The 19189-nt window shown below is 43.9% G+C and overlaps 2 protein-coding genes across 2 annotated transcripts in view; both read left to right on the top strand.

Moving 5' to 3' along the window:
* The window catches only part of LOC136488151 (uncharacterized), a 38717-nt gene extending 28140 nt beyond the window's left edge, over positions 1-10577 (top strand). The window contains exons 2-4 of the mRNA XM_066485172.1: positions 9025-9240; positions 9464-9744; positions 10383-10577. Of these exons, the coding sequence (XP_066341269.1) occupies positions 9033-9240; positions 9464-9744; positions 10383-10577 (684 nt within the window). The 5' untranslated portion in view covers positions 9025-9032. The remainder of the gene's footprint in view (positions 1-9024; positions 9241-9463; positions 9745-10382) is intronic.
* Positions 10578-13425: 2848 nt separating this feature from the next.
* On the top strand, positions 13426-18441 carry LOC136488150 (cysteine-rich receptor-like protein kinase 44). Its single transcript, XM_066485171.1, has 6 exons — positions 13426-13615; positions 13703-13961; positions 14131-14359; positions 14461-14611; positions 14733-14966; positions 18202-18441. Exons 1-6 carry the CDS (start codon positions 13502-13504, stop codon positions 18439-18441), a joined length of 1227 nt encoding a protein of 408 aa, XP_066341268.1. The 5' UTR covers positions 13426-13501.
* The last annotated feature ends 748 nt before the right edge of the window (positions 18442-19189 follow it).

The raw sequence follows: 19189 nt of genomic DNA, 5'->3' as shown, positions 1-19189 counted from the left end.
TTTCGGATTGTCCACGCTTTTTGGACAGCCCGCGGATGCGTAGATGGGTTAGTTTCCATGTTCTGCTCTAGTCCGAGACAGTTTCGGGATCACCTCCCTATTGTTCTCTGGATACACACTCTTCTTTGGCAGGACGTGTATCTGGAGAACAGCGGGGAGGTGCTGCCGAAATTCTGTCTCGGATAGGAGTAGAGCATGAAAACTAACCTCATCTACACATCTGCGGGTGGGATTAGGACCTATCCTCACCTATTAGACAGTAGGAACACCATGTAGATGCAATTGATGGTTACATTACTCGCCGATACATATGTTAGAGGATGGATGACCGTCAGTGGATGTACACGGGCTGGAGAAGTCAGAGTGATTACACCACGGAATGGATGAACAAGACCGATGCTTTCTTGAACAGTGCATTTGGCAACGCTGCTAAAGGACATTGCCTAGTTTTGTGTCCCTGCAGCAAATGTGGAAACAGGAGAAGGGTAAACAAGGTGGAAATGGGTAAACATCTTGTGAAGAATGGATTTACGCCGGACTACACCCGGTGGGTCCACCATGGTGAAGCCCATCGTATGAGAGAGGAGGTGGTGAGACCACGGGTGGAGGCTTTTGATGCTGATGCCGGGGTAGCAGACATGTTAGATGACTTTCACCAAGGACAGTTCGATGAGGGACGTGAGAAGGAGGAGATGGAAGCAGCCGCACAGGCGTTCTACGATATGATGGACTCGGCACAGAAACCCCTTCACGATCGGTCAACGGTGTCTCAACTGGATGCCATTGGACGCTTAATGGGGTTGAAGTCTGAGTTAAACTTAAGTCGACCTGGCTTCGATAAGATGTTGGCCGTGATTGGCACCTTGCTTCCGGAGGGCCACATTCTGCCGAAGAGCATGTACGAGTCACAGAAACTCCTTCGAGCACTTAAGATGCCGTATGAGCAGATACATGCTTGTCCGAAAGGGTGCCTCCTATTTAGGAAAGAACACGAGCATGCAAAGTTCTGTCCAAAGTGTAAATCCTCTAGGTACCTGGAGGTAGACTCTGATGATGGCCAGAAGAGGCAACTTACGATCCCCATGAAAATCCTACGGTACCTTCCGTTCCTACCGAGGATCCAACGGCTATACATGATCGAGGAATCCGCGAAACAGATGACATGGCACAAAAATGGCAAACGGTACAATCCTGACAAGATGGTACATCCATCCGATGGTGAAGCTTGGATCCGCTTTAATGACAAACATCGTGACAAAGCAGATGAGGCTCGTAATGTACGTGTCGCGTTGGCAACAGATGGGTTCAATCCTTATGGAATGATGGCTGCCCCATACACATGTTGGCCCGTCTTTGTTATCCCCCTTAATCTCCCCCCCGGTGTCTCCTTTCAACGACATAACGTATTCTTGTCGTTGATAATTCCTGGACACCCAGGGAGTAATATGGGTGTGTTCATGGAGCCCGTGTTTGATGAATTGGTCCTGTGCTTGGGACGAAGGGGTATGGACATACGATCGAGCTACAAAGACAACCTTCAAAATGCACGTTTGGTACCACTACTCCCTGCATGACTTCCTGGCGTATGGGATATTCTGCGCCTGGTGTGTTCACGGGAAGTTCCCATGTCCAATATGCAAGGAAGGTGTGAGGTTTATTTGGTTGCAGAAGGGTGGCAAGTATTCGTCGTTTGATAGGACATCGTCAATTCCTACCTCTTGACCATCCATTCAGACAAGACATCAAGAACTTTACGAAAGGCGTCAAAGTGACAAACCCTGCATCGCGGATGATGAATGGTGCCGAGGTTCATGCTCAGATAGGTGCTCTCGTGCCCAATGAAGAAGGTGGTTTTGTGGGATATGGTGAGCAGCATATGTGGACTCATATCTCGGGCATGACGAGGCTCCCCTATTTCGATGACCTTCTTCTACCACATAACATTGATGTAATGCACACTGAAAAGAATGTCGCCGAGGCACTTTAGGCAACACTCATGGACACTGAAAAGTCTAAGGACAACCCAAAGGCTAGAGTAGACCTAGCAACGTTGTGCGATAGACCAAATCAAGAGATGCAACCTCCTAGTCGTGGCAAGACCTGGAGAAGGCCTAAGGCTGATTTCGTCTTGAAAAAGGACCAAAGGAGGGAAGTACTTGAATGGATCAAGAAGCTAATGTTCCCTGATGGGTATGCAGCGAATCTAAAGAGGGGAGTTAACTTAGGCACTCTGCGAGTCAACGGGATGAAGAGTCATGACTACCACATATGGATTGAGCGGCTTCTTCCGGTGATGGTTCGAGGCTATGTCCCGGAGCATGTCTGGCAAGTGCTGGCAGAGTTGAGCTACTTATTCCGCCAGCTTTGTGCCAAGGAGCTCTCTCGGACCATCATTGATGACTTGGAAAAAGCGGCACCCATGTTGCTCTGTAAGTTAGAGAAGATCTTTCCACCCGCATGCTTCTTGTCGATGCAGCATTTGATTGTGCACCTCCCGTATGAGGCACGGATGGGGGGGCCCGTGCAGAACCGTTGGTGCTATCCAATCGAGAGATGTCTGAAGACTCTTCGCAAAAAATGTAGAAATAAAGCCAGAATTGAGGCTTCCATTGCAGAGGCATATATTCTAGAGGAGGTGTCGAACTTCACAGAGAAATACTACACTGAGAAACTTCCTAACGTTCATAATCCACCCCCTCGTTACAATGCTGGCGAAAATGAATCGAACCTCAGCCTTTTCCAAGGGCAACTTGGAAGCGCAAGTGCATCGACCACTAAGCAATTGAAAAATGAAGAGTGGCGCAGTATCATGCTATATGTGTTGACCAACCTTGTCGAGGTGCAACCGTTCATTCGGTAAGTTCTAAACGAACTTGTTTCATTTCGCCGTATGTCCTTGTTTCGTCGTCCAACCCCCTTGTTTCTCGTTGGTACAGGGAATTTCTTCGTCAATCCTAGCATGGATCAAGGCAACCTACCCCGCAAGAAAATGATACCCTTCTTTCACGGGGTGCGGGACCAGGGAGCCCCGATTTCATTTGTTGGTTCAAACAGAAAGCCCAAACTGATGCGCCTATAAGTGATGAGTTAAGACAGGTTGCAAATGGCTGTGCCGTTAGGGTCAAGTCATTTACCGGTTATGACGTGAATGGATATCGTTTTCACACAGCAAGCTACGAGCAGAGTCGGCCCAATCGACAAACCACAAACAGCGGAGTTGGTACGCCCGGCACTGATGGACTCGACTATTATGGAAGAATTGAAGAAATCTACGAACTATCATTTTATGGTTCCAAACCTCTTACTCCTGTCATATTCAAATGCCACTGGTTTCATCCTGGTGTAACAAGACGGACCCCTAAGCTTGGGCTAGTCGAGATTCGACAGGATTCCGTCTATCCAGGAAAAGATGTCTACATTGTGGCTCAACAGGCCGTCCAGGTTTATTATACGTCATACGCGTGCAAAGACGCAGAGCATCTTAAGGGTTGGTCTATTGTGCACAAGGTATCGCCACACGGTAAACTACCTGTCCCAAACGATGAAGATTATAACTTCAACCCAAACACATATGATGGAGAGTTCTATCAAGAAGAGGGGCTACAAGGGAGGTTTGACATAGACTTAACCGAAGAGATAGGAATGGAAGTAGATAATGAAAGGGATGATGACGAGGACGCTGGAGACGAGGTGCGAAATCTGAAGGACATACAAATGCTTGAGCGATTACATTTCGGCAATGACAATGAAGGCAACATTCCTCCTTCGGATAGTGTTGATGAGTTGGACAATGTTGATAGTGATGACGAGACCTATGATCCAACTAATTTCAATCATGAAGATTATTTCTAATACATGTAATATTATGTTTTTTGTAATTATGTTTTGTTCATTTTTGCATATATTTCTAATACATGTAATACTATGTTTTTTGTAATTATGTTTTGTTTATTTTTGCACCTATTTCTAATTATGTCTTGTTTTTTTTTATTGCAGGTGATTGAACAAAGATGGCGGGCGACCGTCATAGGTCTGTGAACTCGATTTACCAAAGACCACGCCGGTCGCAGGAGGGGGCGGAGGGGGCGGCAGAGGGATCGAACAGGAGGAGGAGGACCGCTAGCCGCAGGAGGGGGCTGTCTCCTCCCACGCCACGTGAGGAGGACCGCCAGCCGCAGGAGGAGGTGGCGCCCGTGGATGAGTCAGACGAGGAGTTGGTTCGGCAGATGGAGGAGGAGGAGGAGGTGGAGGAGGAGGAGGAGGGGGGGGAGGCGGCAGGCACGGGTTCCGCTTCCTCCAACTCCTCTTCGAGTGTCTACTTGCGAGGTCCCGCGGCCTCCCATAGGTTCCGCTTCCTCACCAACGCCCAGTGATTCGCCCCGAAGGACAAAAGTAAGTAACTGTATATGTTATCACCACTACTTCATATGATATGATGAAAAAAACTAATAATTTTTTCTTAATTACTTGTGCAGGAACTGGGTGGTTGTGTCGGGTGGTAGCGCACGGCTAGTCAACGGCATCTTGGGTCTTTTGTGCAGGCAGCACTTCCCTGGCATTGTCACGTACGCATCGAAGACGGAGCCGGCCTACTCGTTTGACCACTACGTCGTCGCCTCCGATGCGGAGTACCCCAACAAGGCGGCGCGGGTGAAGGCAGAGTTTTGGGTAAGTCTCCCTTGCACAACATTGCTCAATACGTCGCATTCATTAGACTTTTCTTGAAATAATGAATCGATACATCGCTTTTGTATGCAGACTTATTACAGATGCGAGGAAGGATTTGAGGCCAGGGCGGAGCAGGTGACTACCAAAGCCTGTAAAAAACTCGTCACCGACATGCATCACGAGGCGCGCATCCAGGCCATCGTAACCTACTACGGGTCGAAGCTTGGAGAGAGGAAAACCAAGAAAGACGCAAGAGAGATGCAGCTGACCCGGGAGCAGTACCTTGAGGTAAATGAAGAACATCAATATTGATTCGATTTGAGATTAAGTTGGTTTAATTTGATCTTCTTATATGTCCAATACTTGATGACGTGTAGGTGATTCCCTGGTGGTGCCAAGCGTATCCCGAGTGCTGGGCGATGATGGTGGACAGGTGGTTCACGGAGGAGTACCTCAAGATGCATAGGGATGCCTGGGACCGTCGTTTACTGATGCAAGGTCCAGCACACCATCAAGGCAGCTGCAACCTCGCCGGATACAAACAAGCATGGGTACGCGAATTGATTTATCTATTGTCACGCTCAGTTCTGTCTGATTTCTAATCATCGTGCTGTCTTTCTCGCAGTCGGCGTCATATAGTGGCCAGGCTTGCTCGGACTTCCAGGCATGGTGTATGGCCCACAAGGGTAAGGCGACGTCCGATGTCTCCTTCAACCTGGAGGACCCGCCCGAGGCATACACGAACCCGAGCGTCCACTCCCGCATCAGTGAGTACACTGAGGTGGCGAGGTCGCTCCATGGGGCAGACCACGATCCGAGCACCCAGGACTTCGATGGAGAGGCCGTCATGAGGGCGGGGCAAGGCAAGAAGCATGGACGGTTCTAGCTTGGCGACGGCGTCATCGACACGGCCTCTACTCCCTCTCTCTCCCAGATCCAAGCACGGAGCACGAGCGAGAGCCCGGCCATTCGCACACGGTCGACCGCTGCATAGCACCGGGTCGACGCACTCGAGGTTATTCCTGTTTTACTCGTCATACATTGATCTTTACACACCTTAATTAGCTTTGCATTACTGAAACATTGGAGTGAAATATTGCTGGCCCGGCTGGAACAAGAAATGAAGGAACGTCAGGAGCTGGGGGCCCAGTTGGAGGCCGAGCGGGCCGAGCGGCAGGCCCAGGCGCAGAGGCTGATGGACATTACGGATTTCCTACAAGGGCTTGGGCAATGTATGGGCTTGTCTCTGCCACCTGGGCTGTTGGTTCCACCTCCGCCTCCGCGTCCTGCAGCTGCAGCTACTCCTGTGAGTATCAAAGTTTTTTACTTTCACTTGTGCTTTGCTTGTATGGCCTCTATCGTCCTAGATTAGCTATCAAAATAATCTTGTCTCACATGCAATCTTTTCTCCTTTGTGCAGTCTCCATCTGACGGTGGTTCGAATAATCCACCTCATGCACCTACGAATGATGCATCTGGGCCTTCACCACAGTCGCAGTGGCCGAGATGAGTGCATGTTGTATTTTTTACATTTGTTGTTCACTTGGTGATGGACTTGTGATGCACTTGTGGACTTTGATGGACTTGTAAACTTATTTGGATGGACTTGAGCACTTATTATTATATATTGTGATGGATGTGATATGGGCGGATGGATGTGTGGATGGATGAGATATATATGTGATGGATGAGATATATATGCGATGGTTGAGATATATATGTGATGGATGAGATATATATGTGATATATGTTTGTATGAATGTATTTGTCATGATGGAATGCAAAAAAAAAATTTGTCGTTTTGGGTCACTTTGCCGAGTGTTGCACTCGGCAAAGGACCCCTTTGCCGAGCGCAATGGTCACAACGCTCGGCAAAGCTGGCAAAATGGGTGACCAGAAACCAGATTTTCCAGCTTTGCCGAGTGCTGTGACTATAACACTCGGCAAAGAAATTTAAAAAAAAAATTTAAACTTTGCCGAGTGCCTGCCGTGTTGGCACTCGGCAAAGAGTTTTTTAAAAAAAAATAAAAAATCTTTGCCGAGTGCCTAGAGTGGTGGCACTCGGCAAAGAAAATTTTCAAAAAAAAAATAAAAGCTCTTTGCCGAGTGCCTTCCGGGTTGGCGCTCGGCAAAGAATTTTTTAAAAAAAATAAAAAATCTTTGCCGAGTGCATGGAGGGTTGGCACTCGGCAAAGAAAATTTTTTAAAAAAAATAAAAGCTCTTTGCCGAGTGCCTCACGGGTTGGCACTCGGCAAAGAAATTTTTAAAAAAAAATTAAAAAAATCTTTGCCGAGTGCCTGCAGGGTTGACACTCGGCAAAGTGACCGTCAACGGGACCGGCGCCGTGACGGTCGCTTTTCTTTGCCGAGTGCTTCCGGGGCACTCGGCAAAGCCTTTGCCGAGTGCCCGATAAAATACACTCGGCAAAGAGTGCTTTGCCGATCAATTTTTTGCCGTGTGTGCTTTGCCGAGTGCCGCACTCGGCAAAGGCTTTGCCGAGTGCAATATAGCCTTTGCCGAGTGCCTCAGGCACTCGGCAAAGAACCTGAATCCAGTAGTGAATACACACATCTAATAAATTTAATTTCCATAGCTTCGCAAGATTAGCAAATTTAAACAAGACATGAAGATCCTAAGAGTGCAAGAGAAATGCCAATAATTATTATCATAATGAATTAGCTTCAAATCAAAGTAATCAGAGATATTTCACAGGATAAATTTGGAAAGTAAATTAAACCGATCAGCTATGGCGTGACTAACACATTATGTGACGTAAAGTGCATGACTAACGCATTATGTGTCGTTAAGTGCATATAGATGTTTGAACCCACGCTTACGAGCAATGCGGTGGAGGCTAAGGGTGTCCCACAGGAGAGAATGTAACGAGGCAGGGCAAAGGTATAAGCGAGGGCTAGTGTAAGTGAAATAAATTCAGGGGTGAATGACAATTAATTTGTCCTTTTACGCTGTAGTGCCATCGGGTATTTATAGGCCGTACTCGGGGGGCACATCAAAATTATAGTTGCCAAGAAACCGACCAGGGGCCTCCTTACATTTGTACAGGGGCATTGTAGACATTCTAGTGCCCCGTACCCAACTACCCAGAAGACGCCATCAGGAGCTCCGCTTGGGGGGACCACCTTTCTCCGTCTGGCAGAGACGGTGCTCGTGGGAAGGCTGCTTAGGTAGTTCTTGATCGGCCGGCTTTGCGCATCACCCCTGACCCTGCAAGACAAAGAATCAAGGCGAGGCCACAATAGGCCAAGTCATCGTGGGTGTCCCAGAGCCTGCTCCCATCGGAGCGATACCTGTGGCTAAGGCACAGGCAAAGGCCGGATGGGAGCGTGAGGGTTCTCCATGGCAAGCGTACAACTTCAATCACGTGGGGAAAAGGTGGGTCGAGGGCCTTGAGGTAGGGTGGTGCATCGAGGGCGCTCCCCCAACAATAGATCACCCTTCCTAAGCAATAATAATACAAACTTCACCACTTGCTAGTTACGGTCTTGAGAGTTGAAGGCAATGATATAGAGTAAGTGGCTGCACAATTGAACCTCAGACAGCTACAGAGTTGAAAGCTATCCGGTATCAGTACCAAGACAACAAATAGTACATAAGTTTGACGTAGTCCTTTGCTAAGTACTTCGAATGTTTCTTTGACATGTACTGGACATGCTAACTATGTGAAAATGAACGCGTGGAAGTCATGCATAACATAGACAATCATTTAAATCACAACTGTAGTTGATTCATAGAAACCAACAACTCTAAACAAGCTAAACAATGTGCTTGTTTTATAAATTCCGATAGATCCAATGGCTATTATCTACGATGATGATCAGAGTCTACCAAATTAAAGGCTATGTTAATTATTATTGTGAGGTTTTGTCGGATTTATCTTTTTTTCCTAGCGCATCTGATAAGAATTAATATAGTGCATCCGTTAGGGCCTCTAATTAGTAATAGTAATATAGTAAAGATAACATTGGGGAGGATTGGTAGGCAATGCAAGATGTGTGGTAAATTGAGGCCCTGTTTGGACCTATGGTCTAAACTACCACTATACTTTAGACCACTTTAGCTCATGAGGCTCCAAGCAAGAGGTCTAAAGTGTTGTCTAAAATTTAAACCATCTCACAAAACTTTAGACCACACATGTGACTAAAGTGGTGTAAATTTTTAGTCCTCAACTTTAATTAACTAAACTTTAGACATCATAATCCAAACAGGCCCTGATAATCAGAAACCTACCCAAAATTCTTTTTTTTCGATCAATACCTGCCCAAAATTCTAGTTAGATTATCCTCACGTCACCCTGTCAAGAGTTATTGGAACTAACGGGAATTCCTGTGCTGTAGAGGAATACATGGTGGGAGATTTATTGTCATTTGCTTACCCGGAGATGCTCAAGGTGAGTTTTCCGGAGATGTTCATGGTCCCGTACACTGTGGAGGTCAACCTGCGGCGGGTCAATAATAACGACATCTCCAGTGTCTGCGGTAAAATCGTGGCGTTCATCGTCGATGAACACAGGCACAGCGTCCCCTTCCGAGTTGGAAGCATGCTCTTCACAGGTACTCCTTCCATTTCAAATTATAATTCATTTCAACTTTCTTCACCACGAGTCAAAAAACATCTCAATTTTAACTAAAATTATAGAGAAAATTGATATCAAATAGGTATACTATTAAAATATAATTAAAGAAAAATCCAATGATACTTATTTCTATTATAAATGTTTTTTTAATTCTTCAAGGAAGTTGACACGACTTTTTGGGATGATTTTTTGGGCTGCAGAGGAATCTTGTCAATTTCTTGGCCGCTCGGAGGCGAGTCTTGATCTGGTGAGGTCTGCTGTTCCGGTCCCGCCAGGCTGGGTACTTCGCATAGAGGTGGACCTGTGTATTAAAATTCCAGATAGCAACAAAGCTAAACATTTGAAAGCTACGCTCATCTTCGACAAAGAAACTTTGACTCAAAGTCAAACTCCGAAAGGCACCGGCATCGAAATTAAAGGGACAATCACACGGGTGGAGTGCATGCAAGATTTTCCTGCACAACTAAGTCGCCCAGTAGAGGTAAACATGCATGCAACAGATTTGCGACCAGTAGCTGCGACAAACATTAAAGAAATAGATAGATAGGGCCTCTTTAGATCGACTAAGTCTGACAAGTAGTCTTGTTAGCTGGTTTAATTTGGATCTATTTAGATACAATGGATTAATTATTAATCACCTAAACTTTAGTCCTACCTAGCTAATCCAAACATGAGGACTAAAGATGGACTAGTTTTAGTCCACACCTCAATGAGTTGTTAGTTCACTGGTTGGCAAAGGTGAGCTAATGTTGACTTAAAGGTGTATATGAGTCTTTGTTTAGGAAAACTAATTGCTTATATATAGTCCATGTATCCAAATGGCATTGGATTCAACTTTAGTCCGCTAAACTTTAGTCCAACTAATAATAAGTTCGAGTCCATCCAAATAGGGGCTTTGTAGACTAGTGGACTAACAATTACTCTTTGATTGATGGGCTAACAATTAGTCTGCCTGTTTAGATCCTTAAGAACGTATATACTCCTTCCATTTTAAATTATGTCGTTTTGGCTTTTCTAAGTACATAGCTAGTGAACGGGTAGTGCTATGGATGTAAATATGGCCTTATTATATTGCTTTCTTTATTATTTTAACTAACTAAATTTCCATGCATGCTCCAGGTGAAAATGGTGTCTGGGCATCCAACTGTAGTATACACCCTCGGAGATGATGTGATGTCATTCACTGAATTCATAAATGGCTCTACGTCGCATCCTCTCGGACCACCCAGATCGCGAGGATATAATGGAAGGCCACCACCTGTTAAATCTCTCCTCCACCCGAGAACACCCATTGCTCAGAAAGACGCGTCCTGAACCGGGAAGGTGGGTTCGCGTCAAGCTGCAAGTGGTCAACGGGCAGGGCGAGGAGACGTCGTCCACAACCCTGGTCATGAAGGATGACGACTTGTACGTCCATGGCTTCTTTAACCGTAATAATGAAGTTCTTTACAAGCTTCGCGACAACCACGAGGATAGCAAATACTTGATCCCCGAAGATTACCATCATCACAGCACTAAAGACCTAAAGTGGGGCACCAGTTATGCATCCATACTAAATTTGGATCATATCAAGGATCTGAAAAAACAAAAAAAGGAAATCGTGAGGAAACTGAAGACCAAGAATCTGGGCCGTCGATCCGCGGAGTGTGCTGTGTGCGAGCTTTCGAGTTACACAGATGTGGCGGATGCTGATGATTCCCATGCCAGGTTGTCACTGGCGGCCCTGATCGTTATAGTCTGTGAGTCTGCAAGGATGAATCCTCTCCACAACTCCTTTGCTGTTGGTGGGTGGATGCACGGCATCGGAGAATCAACCAGGCAACTTATGCGTGATTTCGTGTGGAAATATGGGAAATTGTCAAGCAAACTCCGCGAATGGAAGGAAAGAAACTACGGCGAACCCCAGTGCGGTTCAGAGGCACAAGCCATTTACCTCGTGCGAAATGCTGTGCTAAAAGGTCGAAAGCGTGGCGGCTCTGCTGCTAGCCAACCCAGTAACCCGCCCAGCAGTGGTGGTGATTCTATGAAGCAATCCAGGGAGGACAGCGGCCCCAGCTCTAGGCCAGGCAACAACAATAGCCCACCCGGCGGCGGGGAGGACGACGACCGCATGGTCACTAGGCGTAGCCAAGACAATGATCCTGGCGAATCCGAGCGCCCTAGCCAACCAGTGGAGGCTGACGATGCCCAGGGCCATGGCCGACCGCGGGTGGAGCTGTTGGCCTTGGCCATGCATGCCAACCTTCTTGTTGATGGCATGGAAATCGTTGTCTTCGACGGGAAACGAGGCCAGATCGTCTACAGGAGGGACGAGCAAGGACACCGCCAGGAGGATATAGGTCAACAAGAGGATAAATGTCAACGAGGGCACGTGAGTATATAATGCTTGGTATTGCTTATGTGGAATCTTTTTCACATTCAATCTACTATCTTATTATTAATCAATGACTGCATGCATGTAGGGAATGGTGGATTTGGTCCTGACTGGACCCTACAGGGGCATCTCGGCGGAGTACGGGTGTTTCTCCATCAAAATCGACATCCCAAGGACAACATCTACGGGTACTAGCAGCGGCAGCGACAAGCATCCTCGCATTAAATGGGAATGGGATTGTGATGACCCAAGGCACGCTGCCCAAGTGGATACCATGCGACCCGCACGCGGTACCATCACCACTCTGGAGAGCCACAAGCCGGTAGCCAAGGTCACCTACGTGGTGATGTCAGACGCCCGGGAGGCAACAGTACAGGTCAGGCTGCGACTCAAAGATGGGCACAGTCCTGGTGGCATCATCAGTGGTAAAGTCACTGCGCGCATAGATGGCTTTAAAAGCAAACACAAGAGCGTCCTCTTCAGGCGTGCAAAGGGAAAGGGTCAGCGTTTCTCCAGTATCTCCACTGCCAACGACAACTCATGGCTCCTTCTTGAGCTGGCGAGGAATGTGGTTGCTGTACCATGTGGGAGGGTGCTTCACATTGTAGTGCACCTGCAGATTCAAACTGATGACGGCAAGGAAGTTAAAGTGAATGTTCCTCTCAGCTTCGACAATGGAATTTGTTCGACTAAAACTGACGACGGCAATGAAGTTGAAGTGGAAGTGGAGGTCACCTGGTACCCTGAGGTAAACATCAAAGATCCGAATGAAGACACTTACTTATTATCACTTAGTTTCATCCTTTTAACAGTGATTATTAACATACTATACTACACCTGGTACCCAGAGGCATGTTTGACTGATTATTATTTTACAGATGGAAATGGATACTGCACAATCAAGCGACCGACCACGGCAAACCAGTACAGAAATTGCTGAACCAAGTCACCCAGCAGAGGTAAACATTATTTTTTGAAGAGACTATTGACCATTAGATGCCTTCGCCAAATTACAGTGCAAACATTTAATATAACTTCTCTCGTTCTAACTAACAATTAATCCTATCGTTTGATTGTTCATTATACTACTACGAACAACTGAACATCTCCACACCCCTCGACAGGAGGAAACCTGTGAAGAGATTTGCGAGCAGAAACCTGATGCCACTCTTCCAGAACCAAGTCACCAAGTGGAGGTAAACATTGAATAGATTAGCAAGAACTAGTTGCTGTGATCGACAAACATTGAACACGATAATTATCACTTCTCTAATTTAAAGAAATAACCATCCCATCTATTATCAAATTATTTATAAAACCAAAATGGCCATTGCACGTGATGTTGTATTGCGCAACCCCTGGACCAGTAGGAAGGTACGGAGTAAACATTAAGTGCTTGTTCGGCTTCAATCCAGTCCACCCAAATGCATATGGATTCATAGGGATTTAGGTAGAAAATCCCTCAAAATCCATGTCATTGGTGGGGGTGAATTGGAGTGCAGACAAAGAAAACACCTAAAGTGGTTGGCGAGAATTAATTTGTTGCTACTAGTTAATGCACTGAACATATAATCATCACTATTTTCTTCATTTAAAAGCACTAATCATCTTGTCATTGACTGATCATTATTCTTTAGATGGAAATGGATACAGCACAATCAAGTGACCAACCGCGGCAAACCAGTGAAGAGATTGGTGAGCAGGAATCTATTCCTACACCTCCAGAAAGAAGTCGGTTGGTAGTGGGTGGCGGTGGTGGGGTGGGAGGCTGCGGCCTGTTACGCTTTGTGAATCTATTTAGCATATGCTGGATTGAAGTCTTGTGTGAAAAGGCCTTTTGTGTCTCAGGAACAAGAGATCCAAGATGGGCCTTGTGGGGGAGAACATGGACATTAAATTCCATATGCTTCAAGATATTACCAACAATTTTGGAATTGATCGGATGATTGGTAGTGGGGGTTATGGAATTGTCTACAAGGTATATCTAATAATTTATTTACAACGTAATAATCCTATTTTGGCACCACTCCTTATGCATCTATACTAACTAGTTTGATCACAACAGGGCCTGTATAATGACCAAGTGATTGCTGTGAAGAGGCTTCATCAGCTGCAGGGACTTGATGATAACGCGTTCGACAATGAATTCCGTAACCTTTGCAAGATACGGCATCCCAATATCGTTGGGTTAATTGGCTACTGCCATGAAATATCACATCGTAAGTTCATCTGTCATGAGGGGAAGCTAATTGCTACTCATGAAATGGAGAGAGTTCTCTGCTTCGAATATGTGGAAGGTGGAAACCTTGAGAATCACATTTCAGGTATACTGTATTCTGGAATATGGCATGCGTGCGATTATAGGACTGAGGAGAAAATTAGTTTATTTAATTTATTGATGGTTTTGTACGTCGAATATGAGAAAATTAGTTTAAATCGGTGTACGTATTCAAACTCGATAGACCTTATGTGTTTTTCATTTTCCCATTGCAGATGAATCTTGTGGTCTTAACTGGCCCACATGCTTCAAAATAATTAAAGGTACCTGTGAGGGTTTACACCACCTACATAGTGCACAGGGAAAACCTATTTACCACCTTGATTTGAAACCTGCTAATATTTTGCTGGACAATATGATGACGGCAAAGATTGGAGATCTTGGTTTGTCTAGGCTTGTTTCTTCTACAATAACTCATCAAACTGAAATCCGCAAGGGAACACTGTAAGTTGGGCAATCATGTTCTGAGCTATTGATTCTTGTAACACTTTGCCAACAAAAAAGTGTGGTTATTTTTAATATCTTTTATGCTTCTTATGGTCCAGGGGGTACATGCCACCAGAATACATACTTGATGGCGCTATATCAAAGAAGTTTGACGTCTTCAGTTTGGGAGTAATCATGATAAAAATAATGGCTGGAAATAATGGCATCTACCACCGTAGTACAATGCCTCCCAAACAGTTTATTGAGCTCGTAAGGAAAATTGTTCTCCGTATCATGAACAGAGATTTGTGAATATTATGTGTTTTATGTACTACTTAGATATATCTGAGTGTAACTGCCATCTAATTAACTACATGATCCCGTTTCGTAGGTAACTACAAACTGGAAAGGAAAGCTGCAGGGCACGTCGGGGCATTCATCACCACGGGAAATAGACATTTCACCAGTGAAGAGGTGCATCGACATAGCATTAAGATGTGTAGATGAAAATCGGGATAAAAGGCCAGAAATAAAGGACATTATCGATGAACTTGAAGAGCTAGAACCTAGGGTTGATGAAATGTCAATGTATTCTGATCTGCCAGAAGATCTAATTGGCCTGCAGGTACGTATATGATATGTTCATTATGGAAAGCATGGATGCTCTTCATATTACCAGCAACATATATACTATTTCCCTGGAAACTGAAAGATAAAAATGAAAGTGTGTGTGTTTATGTGTAGTGGGGGATGAGGGATTGACAATTAAAATGAAAACACATCCTAACAATTGATGTTTAACCCTAAGTGCACAGTAGGTGTAATACCTTCGCCCATTAGTGTGCTCTGGTCCGTCATGTTGTATCCATGTGTGTTGTGTTTTAGTGTCACCTTGGTTATTTAAAGAGGTTCGGGCTAGCATAGCTTATAATAATTATCATTCCAAAGAACTCTCCTCTGGATTAACCATTTCACATGAAGTGAGAATAAAAGTGAAATACATGTGCTTTGCGTATATAGGCCCATTCCACATGGGGAGGTAAGCAGTAGGAAGATTTTCGACGAGTGCATGCACATAAGACTATGGAACGGACTTCATGGTATCTCTACTTCAAAAATAAATTAGGAGACAACCTCTCTTATTAATAGAGATGGACACATCTAAGGATTACCTCTATAAATGGCCATGCAGCCTCCAGGCAAATACCCAGCTCTTATTTATTTTGAGAGCCAGGCATGCTAAGGTGACCGTATTTGTTAATTGACTATTAACAGAGCCACGATGTCCTAAGGCGACCACCTCTGTTAATCGATTAACATATGCCCATCTTTGAAAATGACAATTAACATAGACAGGCATACTAAGTGTCTGTCTCTAGAAATCGATCAATAAAGGCGGGCATATAAAGAAACCCGCGTCTACACATAGTTGCATCAAAAAAAAATATGTTGATGCCTAATTGAATCTCGGATCACACAATAGCAAGGCCTAGAATGCACCAGGTGGCCCAATGACCTATCACGCAGCTTGTAACTCTGAAATCAGCACGTACTAACCAACAAGTCGATAGAGCCTATTTCAAGCCCGTTCTTTGCCGAAAGAACTTGAGAACACTTCCCAGAAAGACCTGTCAAGGAGATGACCGCTAAGGTTTTGTCCTAGGGTCGGCAAGACCACCTAGAATGCCACCGAATCTCATTGAGAGACGCGCAGAACAATAGGAGGTTGGAAAAGTTAGGGTAAAAGGAGTAACAGATGTTATTTGAACGATTAGATGTTGAAGCTCTCAATCAACCGTGATCCTTCGATATATAAGGGGTTGGTCTTATCCGAGTAGGAAACATGGTTAAGACACTTCTTTAAGTTTCCCACGTGAAAACACGAGCCAAAACCAATCGGGACTCCAAATGGTCTCAGAATCCAGGAAAACTAGCTTAGCCGGTTTGGGAAACCGCCGGTTTCGACATAATAGGTCCACACACTTGTTTCTTTGCACGGAGTCCAAATGCGATAACCCAAATGTTGTTTTTGATTATCTTGATGCCCATAGCCCCATGGTGGGGTCCAAATCTTGATGCCCAAATGTTGTGGTACACTTTTTGCTGTTAAAAAGTTCATAACTTTTTCTATGAACTATGATGAAGACGGACTTTACATCATAATTGTAGCCCTCGATGTGATCTACAACTTTATTGTTGAGAAGTTTTTTATATGAAATTGGTTAGTTTCCCAAAATGTTGTTTTCAGTTCTCGAATGTTCAAATTTAAAATTTAAGATTTTTGAGCAACCTTGGATGTTAACATGGTCTGTACTAAAGCTATAGTTCTTAGTAGAATCTACAACTTTGTAGTTAAAAAGCTTTAAAGTCGGAGTTATTTAAATTCAAAAAATCAAAATTTAAAATTTCCAAACGACCTTAATTGTTCACATGGCTAATTACAAAGTAGCAGTGGCCTACCTGATCTACAGGTTTCTTAATGATAAATTTTTTATTTAAAGTTATTTAAAGTCTTAGTTATTTAATTTAAATTCATATATTTTGATATTCAAATTACTAAAATTTCAAAACAATCTCGGATAGAGACATCTCATATACTAAAGTTGTAGTGCTTGACACATTTTAAAGTTGTAATGCCCATATATGGCCATGGCATTGCCAAGACACTTGCATAAAAATAATTTTTGGAGACGACCCCTTTTATTATAAAAGCGGTAGAAAAGTTTTAGTGTCTCTCGTAATACTAGTCAATTTCAAATTTAGTCTACTAGGAGATACCCAAATAATGATCACCTCCGTAAATTGATTTAAAGAGGCAGACCTCTTCAGAGAACTACCTTGTGAAAATATAGTCTATTTATAAAAGACAAACCTCTTAAGAGTCCTGCCTTTTTTAAAGTTCAAGCCCACTACTAGAAAAATGGTTTTAGGAGAAAATCTCTCTGATTAACTGGACCAGCCACATCTTCGGACTGCCTTCATAATTGGTTATGTGGTCTCTAGGCAAAAGCCCACCTCTTTCAAAAATAGGCATCTTAAGGTGACCATCGCTATTTATAGTTGGTTAACCAGACAGGCGTTCTAAGGCCCCGCCTTTGTTTATCGATTAATAGACGTGGGCATCTTAAAATTCTTTTCTCTTAAATCACTAATACCAGAGGGATGCATACTAAGGGTCCGCCTCTAAAAATAGATTAATAGAGGTGGACACTTAAAAATCCCCAACACTGCTAATAGTTGCACCCAAAAATAGTTGGTAACTTTTTTGTATGAAGTTGAATAAAGACAAATTTTATATTAAAATTGTAGCTCGCGAAAGGATATACATCTTTGTAGTTGAGAAGTTTTGTTGAAACTATATAGAATCCCAAAATATTGTTTAAATTTATCATAATATGAAATTTAAAATGTAAAAGTTCCAAATAACTTCAGATGTTGCCGTCATATATACCGAAGTTGTAGTACTCAATATAATCTACATCTTTGTAGTTGAAAGTTTTTTGAGTTGAAGTTGTTTAAAGTCCCAAATATGTGTCTTAAGTTCTGAGATTTTGAAATTCAATATTTAAAATTTCTAAACCACCTTGAATGTTTACATGGTTAATATCAAAGTTGTTGTGCCCAACCCAATCTACTAGTTTGTTATTGTTAACTTTTTTATTCAAAGTTTTGAAAATACCAAAAAATCTCATATGGAGACACACCCTTTATCAAATTGCAGAGCTCAACGAGACCTAAAACTTTGTAGTATGAAAGGTTGGGTAGATATTATGCATTTTAGAAATTAGAACAGCAAAAACTTGTTCTAGCAACTACTATTATTGACTACTAGTAATACTACTATGCTTTCTCTTCCACAGGTCTCCAAGTCACCAGTTAACCTCATGGACGCCCTGGATGCAACGGATACTGCCCCCATATTGCACAAGCTCCGCGCTCTAGCTTGGGCTGTCGACAATCTCAAAAACAAGTTTGTGCAGGTTGACGCTGCGTCTGTGAAGGTAGACAACCTCAATAAGAATATGGACGACATGGCTGTGCAGCTTGACAACCTCACTAAGAATGTGGACGCCATGGCTAAGAAGCTCAACAAATGGTGATGTGGTGATGTAGGGCAGTTAATGTCACACCCCAAAATTTCCAATTTTGGGTTGTGAATAGAAAACACTAAATAAAATAAATTGTTTTAATATTTGGATAAAATTTACCAAGTTTGGTTCGAGCTAGCGCAAATTTAGTTATAAAAAATGGTTTTCCCAATTTTTCGAAATCAATTTGACAGGCTTTTGGTGATATGATGTATGCTTGTTACTTGAGTTTGTGTTGTGAGTGCATAAAGTTTTCAAAATGTGTTATCTTTATTCGACATGTCTCTGTCTTTTTGGTGAAACAAAATTCCTTGTTTCTGCAGTTTAATCCTTTTATATGCGTGGAGCTTTCCAAAATCCTTTTCTTATCATCATCTATCAATCTCCCTCTATTATCTCTCCTCGGTGAAACTTTGTATTTCTTGCTGCATAATCAGTTTCTTTTAGATGTTCTAAATTTCTTTTCGTGAGCTCAAGATATTTTATTTGTGCGTGCCTCATCCTTTAATCGATCTCCAATATTTGTCTCGGGATCACCAGTAGTTCTCTCGGGGTCCTCCTGAGCATTAGACAGGCCTTCCCAGGCTGGCCTGCCCTTTTGCCGCCGATCCAGGTGCCAGCGAACCACCACCACTGCCGTGTTCAAGATGGACTCTACCACCACGTCGACTCAGACTCGCAAGTGAAGGTGTGTATCTTACACATGATAAACCCAGCCACCACTACTACACAAAGCATTTTTAGGGGCGGCTGGTAACCC

This window comes from Miscanthus floridulus, chromosome 10 (genome assembly GCF_019320115.1).
Source record: "Miscanthus floridulus cultivar M001 chromosome 10, ASM1932011v1, whole genome shotgun sequence".
NCBI classification, from domain to species: Eukaryota; Viridiplantae; Streptophyta; class Magnoliopsida; order Poales; family Poaceae; genus Miscanthus; species Miscanthus floridulus.
Note: the sequence above shows the minus strand (reverse complement) of the source record. Positions and strands in the feature narration are given on the sequence as shown.

Coding starts and splice junctions, on each gene's coding strand:
- LOC136488150 (XM_066485171.1), top strand. CDS start 13,502: ATGGGCCTTGTGGGGGAGAACATGGACATTAAATTCCATATGCTTCAA. Junction 13,616..13,702: donor GTTATGGAATTGTCTACAAG/GTATATCTAATA, acceptor TGATCACAACAG/GGCCTGTATAATGACCAAGT. Junction 13,962..14,130: donor CCTTGAGAATCACATTTCAG/GTATACTGTATT, acceptor TTCCCATTGCAG/ATGAATCTTGTGGTCTTAAC.